This window comes from Terrapene carolina, unplaced genomic scaffold, assembly GCF_002925995.2.
Source record: "Terrapene carolina triunguis isolate 2854851 unplaced genomic scaffold, T_m_triunguis-2.0 Scaffold227, whole genome shotgun sequence".
In the NCBI taxonomy this organism is placed as follows: domain Eukaryota; kingdom Metazoa; phylum Chordata; order Testudines; family Emydidae; genus Terrapene; species Terrapene triunguis.
In genome coordinates this window covers 290,213-300,986 of record NW_020664578.1, presented here as the reverse complement: position 1 = coordinate 300,986, position 10,774 = coordinate 290,213, and the positions used below count along the sequence as shown (strand labels likewise).

The 10,774-nt window shown below is 55.6% G+C and overlaps 1 protein-coding gene across 3 annotated transcripts in view; it reads right to left on the bottom strand.

Moving 5' to 3' along the window:
• The window catches only part of VANGL2 (VANGL planar cell polarity protein 2), a 38,520-nt gene that overhangs the window by 5,404 nt on the left and 22,342 nt on the right, over nt 1-10,774 (bottom strand). For 2 of the 3 annotated variants that reach the window (XM_024205577.3, XM_024205579.3), the window contains 3 exons: nt 4,898-5,169; nt 4,175-4,295; nt 259-866 (listed from right to left, as the gene is read on the bottom strand). In XM_024205577.3, the coding sequence (XP_024061345.2) occupies nt 259-866; nt 4,175-4,295; nt 4,898-4,968 (800 nt within the window). In that variant the 5' untranslated portion in view covers nt 4,969-5,169. The remainder of the gene's footprint in view (nt 1-258; nt 867-4,174; nt 4,296-4,897; nt 5,170-10,774) is intronic. The other variant, XM_024205578.3, reaches the window with a different exon arrangement.

Sequence of the window (10,774 nt, the reverse complement as noted above, 5' to 3'; positions counted from 1 at the left end):
CACCCAGCAGCAGTTGGTGGGACACACAAACACACTCATCTACAATTTTCCCATCCCTGGGATAAATGGTGCACACTCACACACACACTCCCCTTTCCCCCCAGCAGGGGGCAGTCTCTCTCTCTCTCTCTCACACACACACACGCCCCTTCTCCCCCAGCAGGGGGCAGTCACACACACACACACACACACACACACACACACACACTAATTCCCCCAGCGATGCCCTCCCGCCCCCCCAGCCGCCCCGCCCCTCACCTGAGGTGGCCCACGTTGTAGAAGTGGCTGGCCCCGTCGGTGGAGCGCACCACCTTGAGCGTGAACTGGGGCTGGAGTTGGCGCAGCTCCAGCAGCACCACGGCCAGGTAGTGGACGAAGAGCAGCGCGTCCACCAGGGAGACGGCGTACTGCACCACGCCCTGGTAGTTGCGGTCGCGCGAGTCCAGGATGCGCACGCCGTAGAAGAGCCAGTAGGAGACGACGAGGAGGAAGACGAGCACCATGAGCAGGGCCCGGAAGACGAAGACGCGGGGGAAGAAGGCCTTGGGGCGGCGGAAGAAGAGGGCCCAGCTGCCCAGCAGGAGGATGAGGAGTTTGAAGGCCACGGAGATGAAGAGCCCCTCGCAGGGCGTGCCGCAGGGCTCCAGCTCCTCCCGCCACAGCAGCTGGGGCAGCAGCAGGAAGGCCAGCGGGGTGAGGAAGGAGAGCAGCGCCAGGGCCCCGCCCAGCGAGACGCCCACGTGGCGGGAGCAGTCCAGGCGGGCGCTGTCCTCCATGTCCTTGGTGATGCGCGTGAGGTCATCGTGCGAGATGCTGTGCTCCGAGGTGCCCGTCACCACCGTGGTGGTCTCGCCCCAGTTGTCGTCCTAGAGAGGGGCGGGGAAGAAAGGGTTACGCACGGGGGCTGGCCTGTGGGAACAGACTCCGCCAGCCCCGCCCCCCCCCCCCCCCCCGCCCCCCCCCCCCCCTCCAGCCCCCTGGATCAGACTCTCCCCCCGCCCCTTGTGGGCCCCTTAAGAACTGCACGTGGACTTTTACGTGGCTAACACCTCCCCTAAGAGCAAGCCACCCTATTACAGAGCACTTGACCAGTATAGGAATCCCACTACACAATACCAGCAAAGCGCTCCGAATGTGAACACAGCTTCTACCAGAAAAGCTGCACTTTTGCTGGAATAGCTTATCACCCTCCCCCCCTCCACCCACGAGCATAATGAGCTACCCCAGTAACAAATGTGGCCAGCAGAACTTTATGTACACTAGGGGCTTCTGCCAGAAGTGGGTCAGGGATCGCCGACAGAGCTGTGCTGGCAGATGTCTGTATTTCACAACCTTAGAGAAAGGTTTATGAGCTATCCTGAGATAGTTCTGTCAGTGTCACTCCCTCCTGGGGACCCAGTAAGGCCTCGTCTACCCTTAAAACTAGGCTCGGAAGGGTAAACGTCAATTTCACTGGACACACAAACTGAGGAAAAATATTTCCATAGAGAATCATTGAAATTGACAGATGGACAAAGTAAGAAAAATGCGTTTTGTGAACAGAATAGAGTTTGATTGAAGGATATTTACTGTTTGTATTTTCACAGGTGATATTGACAATTTGTGTTTTAATGGCGCTAAAGCTTTAACTTTTGGAATCTCAGCGTCTACGGTCACTAAATAATTGTCTGACCGCCGCCCCGTCACTTCCCACAACCGAGAAAATGTAAATCCATAAAAATAAAAAATAAATGCTTAAAAATAAACATTGATATTAGTCACCAAAATAACAAAAAATGTCAATTAACTTCTCCCAATCCTCCTTCAAGCACATACCAGCACAGCAACGTCGCTTCAGTGTGTGATTTTTTTTAACTATCCAAACTAAGACAGAATAAGCACGACTGGACCTGCAGTTATATGAGCATAAAAGGCCTTTTCCTGGTCTGGCTTATTTCATTTGTGTATAAGCTATATTGGCAAACCCCTTCTAGTGCAGACAAGCCCGGAGTCTGCTATGAGGGTAGCTCTTTCCATTTTAGTTCAGACCCCGGCCCAAACGACACAACTTTCACTGAAAAACCCACCCCTGCTATGAAGAGTAAGGAGAGTCCACACAGAGAATACAGAGTTCTGACAGGCGTTGACAAATTTGAAAACAGGCAAAAGCGCAACGACAAACACAGGGGGTGTGCGGGACTGACGTTCTAACACGGACAGATTAAAAGAGCTCCGTCTGTCTAGCTTGGCAGAGGGAGGATTAAAACAGGGGACGTAAATCTACAGCAATTGGAGGACTTCCTCTCCTCTGAGCTGCTGCATAGCACAGCCGGAGGATTGCATCCCGGGGTTGGTCAGGTCGGTAACTTCCAGTGGCTCAGGTGCTAACCTGGGACTTGGGAGACCCTGTCTCTTCGTGATGTGTTTGTACAGCACCTTGCACGACGGGGACTCCCTAGGTGCAACGACAATACCACTAACTGTAACTGCCGTTGGGTTATTCTGTTCAAACGCTGGGGGAGCAGATTCTTCTCTCATCCCAATCCAGGATCGCCCTGGAATTTTCACCCCTACACAATAACCCTCAGGCCCTTCCACGGGCTGGCTCAGGGGATGGCGAATAGGAGCTGTAGGCTTTCACCGCCAGGACCCCGGTTCAAAGCCAGCCGTGGGCTGGTCCGGACGGGCAGTGGTTATCGCACGTCTGCTTTGGCCAGGCGTGGCCCTGTTCCTAGAGGAGACAACAGGCCAAGGAGCCGGAGTTCAGAGCCAGCTGGAGAGGGGAGGGACTGGCAAGGGGACTGCATGGTGGAAATTGTTTGTCTATGCATGGTCCGTAGTTAGAGGAGATGGGTTTCCCGAGCTGCCCTCCCAGCACCTGGGGCCAGGCAGGCTAAGCTGTGGCCGTCAAAGCCGGTTTGAGCCCCTAAGGCACAACCGGAGCAGAGCTGCTGGGAAACGCGAGTCCCTGCGTACCAGAGGCTGCTGCGCCTGGCTGCGTGGTGCGGGGACCCTGCCGGGGTCCTGGGAAACACAGGAGCTGCACCGCTGCTCTCATGATGCCACGCGCCCTCCAGAGCGCCCCACCAGGGAGCTGCAGAGGGAGCCCTGCAGAGGGGACACGCTCCCCGCGCCCCTTCGACGTCCAGCCTGAGACCCTCAGTGCACAGAGCTGGTGGGGACCCACTGCAGGAGCCTCCACTGCTCTCCATCCCCCCAGGACCCAGCCTGGGGCTACTGAAGCTTGGCACTGCCCAGGCAGCGCTGAGCAAAGAACGGGAGCCGGTCCCAGCGGTGCTTTCCCACCCCCCCGCCCGGCCACTTCCACCGTCAGCTGCCACAGGCACTGCCGAGAGCCCCCACCCTGCAGAGGGGAGGGGACCCAGGAAACGCTCTAGAAACTGGGGGTGTCTCGCTTCACCCCTAATTCAGGGTCGCCGGGTAAAGAGCCTGGTTCTCAGTCACATCCAGGCCCCTCTAACTGGCTGAAGGGTCCTAAAGTGGGTGAAAACAGCTCCCCAAGATCCCGCCTCCCCGTGCGCAAGGGGGCTCCCTGGCTGGTGTGGAGCTGGGATAAGGGCCCTGGCTCCCAGCCCCTTGCATAGGGGGTGGATCGGGACCGTGGCTGAAGCATGCTGCACTCTGGGTATTCTCTGCTGCCCCAAGCCCGAAGTGTGAATCCAGAGCAGCCCTGAGGCTGCTCTAACTCATCCCAGGGGCCCTGAGTGCAGCCCCACGATATGGGGAGTGTCAAGGTGTGGGCTGGGAGCGGGGAGGGTTTGAAGCCATCCTGCTTCCATTCACCACCGCCCTGCGTATGGGGCTGGAGGAACTGAGAATCAGGGCCAGAGTGTTTTAGGGGGTGAGGTGAGCCCAGTCGCCCAGGCCACTGTCTGGGAGAGGGGAGTCTCGCTCAGCCACACCGGAAGGGGTCCTCCCCCCCCCTCATTTTCCCACAGCGTGAAGGAAGCAATGTGGCTTCAAAGCCTCCACCTCGGTTTCTTTGGCGACGGGGAGGCGATGGGCATGTAGTCCCCAAGGCTCCTCCCTCTCCCCCCCATCACCTCCACCCCAGAGACGAGGGAGGGGCAAAACACAGACCCCACCTCCATCCCTTGATGCCCTATACATCTCCTTTCCCACCCCCAGAGCAACCTGCTAGCCCCACCCCCTCAGCCTGGCGCTCCCCACTCACCCTCTCATCTCCTCTGGTCGACTCGTTATCCAGCAGGGGCTCCCCCGGGGCCTGGATGGTCACCGACTTGTCCCCCCGGCTCCCGTCCCGGCTTTTGGAGCGGTGCCGGTCCCGCCGGTCTCTGGAAGGGAGAGAGAGACGCCGGGGGTCAGAGGGGGAAGCGCAGGGGCTGATGGGCGCATGCGGCTGGGAGTGGGCCGAGAGGGGGAATGGGGTACGTCCCTCCCAGACCCCACACAAGGGAGTCTCCCTTTCCTCCATGCACCACCCTGAAGATAGACAGCGGGGGGAGGGTTTCCCCACTAGGACAGACATAGGGGGAGCCAGGTCCCGGCTCTTTCAAGGCCACAAGGCCTTCCTGACACCCCCCCACCTCCCCAAGAGCAGATACAGTCTGGGGGCATCACCCCTCTCCCATAGAGTCGGGGGTGGGCAGTTTCCTCCTCCCCAAGGGCAGATGTGTGAGCATGGGGAGGTTGCTCACAGGGAGTAGGGCATTCTCCCCTGCCCCCCTCCAGGACGGATGCAGGGTCGGGGGGAGCCCCCGCCATGGGCTCTCCTGAAGATGCACATGGGGTGAGGCCCCTCCCCACGCCTGAGGGCAGATCTCGGTTAGCCCCCCTGAACCAGCTTAGCTGCCCTCCCCCCAAGCCAGGTCAGCCCCTCATCCCTCCCCCCACTGCACAGGCCCAGGTGCAGGGCTCCCCCCCATCCCCCTCTCACCTGTGCTTGCGGGAGCTGCGCGAGTGCCCCGACTTGTAGGAGTACCCCGAGTACTGCGACTCGTTGTCCATGTTGTCGGAGCGCCGGGCCTTGTAGCGCTCCACGTTGACGGACTTGGGTCTCCCGACGGGGACAGCAGCCAAAGCGGCCGCTGCCTCCTTCAGCGCGGGCTTCTTCAGGCCAAGGGGCACCTTCAGGAAGTCGACTGTCACCTTGAGGGACTCTATTTTGATCAGCTGGCGGGGCTCGTCTCAGAAGAAAATGACGCCCTGCTGGGGAAGGGCGGGAGAGAATTAGACTCCCGGAGGGGATCCCCACTGGGTCTCAGATTAACTCCACCCTCCCTAAAAACACCGAGCGCCGAGCCACCGAGAGCCCCAAGGTCTGTCCGAGTCCAGCAGCCTGAGCCATCCGGGACCCGTGAGAGAGACCAGCAAGGTGGAGAGAGAATGGGGAGACGGCCACTACGAACAGCAGGCGCTGCAGAGAAGGCTGCTCTTGCACTGGCTGGGAGATTGCAGGGAGAGGCAGGAAATACCACTCGCCAACAAGATCTTCCAGCACAGCTTCCAAATTCCCTGAGCTGCGCTGCCAGCGGCTTGGCAGAAGCCGATTTCTATGTGTAATTCTGACATCTCGATAGTTTTAAGCTTTTTTTTTTTTTTTTTTTTTTCATCCATTTCAATGTTCCTGTCAAAAAATACAACGTTAAGCAGCCTTCACTCAAGCGCTCATGATTCTCAAACAGCAAGGGTCTAACTCTGCCGCCTTGTGAACTCCCATGATTCTCAGTGGAAACATTTTCCCCCCGGTTTGCGCGCGTGCAGCGAAATGGACGTTTCCCGATAAAAATCGAAGCCTTCCAAGTGGACCCACGACATTTCCAGCAACAAAGCGAGCGACTCCTGGCTGTTTGTTTTCCTCCGACCCCTGTTCTTAGTTAGGAGAAAGCAGCTTTTGTTTATAGATGGGAAACAAAATGGCTCAATCCCACCAATCCTTCGCCCAGCCCCGGGGAACGAAGCGAAAGGCCCTTGTTAAAAACCTTTCCCCCGCGCCACACCACGTCCACCTCCGCCCATCTTCCCCCCGACATTAGCCTCAGTAGAAAAGCATGCCCTTATCAAGAGGCATTTTTAAGTCACTGGGTTGGGACCTAGGAGAGTTGGGTTCTATCCCCAGCTCTCTCACTGGTCCCAGTGTGACCCTGGTCAAATCACTCGGTCTCCCCCATCTAGCTCTCACTATGTGTCAGTGCAGCGCCTGGCGCAGTGCGGCTCTGGGTGCTCCGTAATACAGGTAATCATTGATAACGCAATCTTAGCAGCTAAAATAATCTGTTATTGTCAAGAAAACTATGGCAGGGTCTGATTCTCCCTTCCACTAAGGCCCCTTTACACTATTTTGGCAGGGCAAAGGGGCCTCAAAGGGAGTGAAAATGAGAATCAGGCTCTGATCCTACTAACTCCTAGCAATAACTGGCATTAACATGTTACGCTTGTTCGGGCTATTTCTCTCAGGGCATTTTCTCTTTTAGCATCAGCTCGAACTCTGAGCTCTCTGCTCCCTTTTTAAACGACACTGAAAGAGGAGCTTTTTCACGCACTGGTTTCGTGTAATTTATGTTTTAATTAATATCCTGATTGTTATTTTAATTGCCAGGAGAGCGCCCAGGGCAGGGACCAACCTACAAATAATGTACTCAACAAGGGCAGCGCTTCAGACCCATCTCAAAGCGGCAAGGCGCTGTTAGAACAAGACACGGCACAGACACGGAACCTCAGATCCAGAAAGTCAATGCCGGAGTTTTGGCTTCTGCAAAGAACCATGGGAAAATCTCCTGGGCCCGATCCCGCAAGAGGTCCAGAGCGTGGAATTCACATTTAAGTCACTGGGAATGGCGCAGGGGAAATGCAGTTTGGGCCCTTATTTGTAGGCTGTTCAACCCTAGTACCACTATTCTTCATGTTGTGGTAGTGCCTAGTAACCGCAGCCATGGACCAGAAACACGATCCCGCCCCCAAAAGCTCACGGCCAGGGAACTGCAGCACAGAAAGGCGAAGGGACTGGCTCAACTGAGTCTGTGGCAGTGCAGGGAACTACACGCAGGTCTCCCAAATCGCAGAGGAGAACCCAAACCCCTGGCCCACCCTTGCAGTGGGAAGAAGCCTTAAAAGGGGTAGAAATGAGTTAGATTCACTTTCAAGTCCTTTTGAGAACCAGGACTTGTGGGGTCTGTTCCTGCCTTGGGAAGGGGAGTGTGGTCTAGTGGTCAAAGCACAGAGGCGTGGGAATCAGAAGACCTGGGCTCTGCCACTGACTGTGTGTGAGAAGCTGGACAGGCCGCGTCACCACCGTGGCCTCCGTTTCCTCATGTGTAAAATGGGAGGAGATGGGGGAGAAATTACACAGATCAGCTTCACGGGGCTGAGATGACGCTTCCATTATCAGAGTCTGCGAAATGCCTTGAGATTCAGAGCTAGCCCAGGCTGGAGAAAACGGGGATGAAATGGGTTAGGCATCAAATTCAGATATATTTTTTTAAAGTGTGGGGGGAAGAGGAGGGGAAGGGAGGGGTGTAACAAAACCATATTAATATAGAATAAACTCTAATAAAGGCTCTCTGTGCTATTGGCCTGGTAGCATAGCGATAGGCTACTCATCTCTACGGGGGAAAGATCTGGAGTTCAAATCTGGTGGTGCAAGTTAAAATGTCTGAAAAGCACATCCAGGAATTAACACAGCAGAATGGCTGTTACGAATGAAAGTGACCAAACTAGCATGCCGCCCTTCCAAGCGGAGTGCAGCATCGGGAGTGTAGGAGAATAACAATTAGAGGCTAGAATCTGAGATCAATTGATTTCACTGGAGTGAGATCAGTCAGTGAGCTAGCTGCTAGATCATTCACTGGTCTCACTCCAGTGAAATCCATTCACAGCAGCTGGGAATCTGGCCCTAGATTTAAAAAGAATTCTTTCTGAACTAACAATCTGAGGATTTAACAGTAACTAAACAAAGGAATTTAAGCACCATTTTTAGACGCAGGATGGCCCATTCAGTGGATAACATAAGGAACGGGTCCTAACAAATGGTATCAGGGCAGACTGGAACCAGTTGTAGGTTGCCAGCCAAACTCAAGTAGGGCTCAGCCCCTCTGAAAAAATCACACCCCAGCTGCTTCAGAAAAACGCCCCCCAAATCAGCTGCCACTTTTGAAAACGTTGCCCACAGTTGACACGAGGGGTTTGGGCAGGAGAAACCACCAGGACAAACCAGTGACTGGCAGGCTGGGAAATGAACCACCAGCTGTAAGGAAGGAAAACGGGCAGAAATCAACCCCCAGTTTGATAGCAACCACCCTGCTGCTCCTGTACGTACTGCTGCCAGACCATCGAAAACGTTAGCAACCCAATGATTCCAATTAAAGTTATTTATATCCACACGGGCTAATGTAATTATTATTACACACACACACACACACACACACACACACACCCCAGTACTAGACTGGATTGGGGAGCAGTAAATTGCTTTTGGGGGAAAAAGTTATATAGCTCCCAAATTGTGCTAGGCACTGAGAACACAGACAGAGACAGGGGTCTCTCTTCCCCAGAGAGGCTACAATCTGCCGAGAGAACACACAGAGCCAAAAGAGAATACAACACATTTTGTCTCCTCTTTCAGTATTTCCTCCCCCCGAGTTCCTAGCCCATTTACGGAGCCTCTCGGGCGTTTGATTCCTGCCTGCTTGCTTTCTGATGGTGTCTGTAGCCCTTCAGAGGAGGGTGGGTCAATCATTAGGGGAGCTGGGAGCCTCCTCATCACAGGACACTCCAGCACACGTTTGCAAAGCACTCTGCAAGCTTCGGCTGGAAGGCGCTAGAGCAGGACAAGGATGCTAGGAGGGTGTAAAAAGAATGAGTTGTGTTACAGAAGCACCTAGAGGCCCCGGCTGCGACTGAGGCCGATAACTGGGCGGCTGGCCCATAAAATGAACCTGGGCTGAGCGTTCCCGTCCAGGTGCTCCTCGTCAGGCCAATTAAGAGGGTGGGGTCCTGCCCCTGTCTCTTTCCAAGTTACAAACAGCTCGGGGACCTTCTTGTGGTAAGCCCCGCACGTGGTTTGTTTCACAGCCTTCTCCCCGTCGCCTTTACAGCCTCGTGCAGCCCGTAGCTACGGTGACGTACACCCCTTAGCTCCCGTGGCCAGAGGGAAGGTATCTTCCCTCTCTCGCTCCTACGCGCTTCCTTCTGGGTCTTTTCTACCCTCTGCCTCAGGGGCTAATTAGTCTCTTTGCTCTCCCCTGATCACCCCAATCCATCAAGTAGGCACAGCTCTGCTTAATGAGGTCCACTCTAGAGTAACGCACTGGAGTTGCCGTGACGGTGGGGCTGAATTCCAGCTCTGTCACGAGGCCCCACCGAGCCAGGCACTGCGCAGAGACATAGCGCAATACGATCCTTGCCCTGAAGATCTCGCCCTCTGAACAGCCAAGACAAAGGGCGCAAGCGAGGGAAACCGAGCCAGCGATCTCTCCAGAGCCGGGACCAGCACGCCAGGTCTCCTGGCGCACTAGCCAATCGGTTACGCTGCCTCCAAACCTACTAGAAAAGAAAAACGGCCTTTGATTTGCTAACTGAGCTTTTCAGGCCTGGAACCTTCCTGAACAGAGCCAACAAACCCCACCGCCCGCGTCAATTTCACATCATTTCTCCCACCACTACAACTGCACTTTGGAGAAAAGGGTCTTGCGACATGCCCTGGATAATACTAGCCCAGTGGGAACTGTGTGTGCATCCAGGAGCCCCCTCCCAGGAATAACGGTGAACACTGCAAAAGAGAATGGACCCCCTAAGGGTGGGTGCTACCCCTCTGCCTAGGGAATAGGCCAAAGATGGACCTTTGCAGAGAGGCTTCCGGGTCCTTTAAGAGGCAGATTGGTGGACAGAGCACTGGGCTAGGACTCCGGAGATCTTGTTTCTATTCCCGGCTCTGCCACGGGCCTGCTGGGTGACCTTGGACATGGCCCTTCCTTGCCCCGTGCCTCAGTTTCCCCAGCTGTAAGAACAGAGCTAATGACACCTCCTTTGTTAGAGCACGTGGCGAGCTACTGATGAAAAGTGCTCTATGAAAGGTAGGGATTATCACTAAAGGAACCGTCTCCGTCCCCTATGGCTGAGACTAGGACCTAACACCAGGGGGGGCTAGTCACAACCCTTCCATCCACAGTGAGTGCCATGTTAGCCTGCTAAAAGGGTGGGGAGCACAGGCAAAGCCAGTGTGGGGGAGTCACGCAGCTGAGGTGAAGGGGGTGACGAAGTCCTGGCCACGGGGGAAGGGGAAGTGGAAAGCTGCGGGGACCCCACCCCAAGCTGCCTGTGCAGTGCAGTGAATGTGCTTGCATGACTCTCGACTGCTTTTTAATTACACAGTTACGATGCCAGGCCTCCAGGTCTGGATCACATGATCCAGCCAGCTGCTTGCACCAAACACCCGCACACCCCTCGTTCTTCAGGAGGGCGGGGTGTCGCAGACCACGCTCCCCCCTGCAGCTAGGAAGGGAGGGCAAATCAGCACTGTGACTTTCACCACATGCTGCGGAAACCTCCCCCACCCACCCTGACGAGGTAATCTGACCTTGCACCCACAGACGGTTTGATGAGCACCGAGAGGGGTGTGAAAAAAGTTACCACGGCGTCATCAGAGCACCAGGCTGCAGAGGCAATGGCCCTTCGCGCTTACAGCTCCCGCTGCCTGAGGATCTCAAAGCTCTTCCCAAGTTAGTTAGAAGGGTGGCTTGACATGTCATAAGGTGCTGGCAAAGAAACAGATCCACCCCACCCGACCTGGGGAACCAACATCTGATGTAGTGGGGGG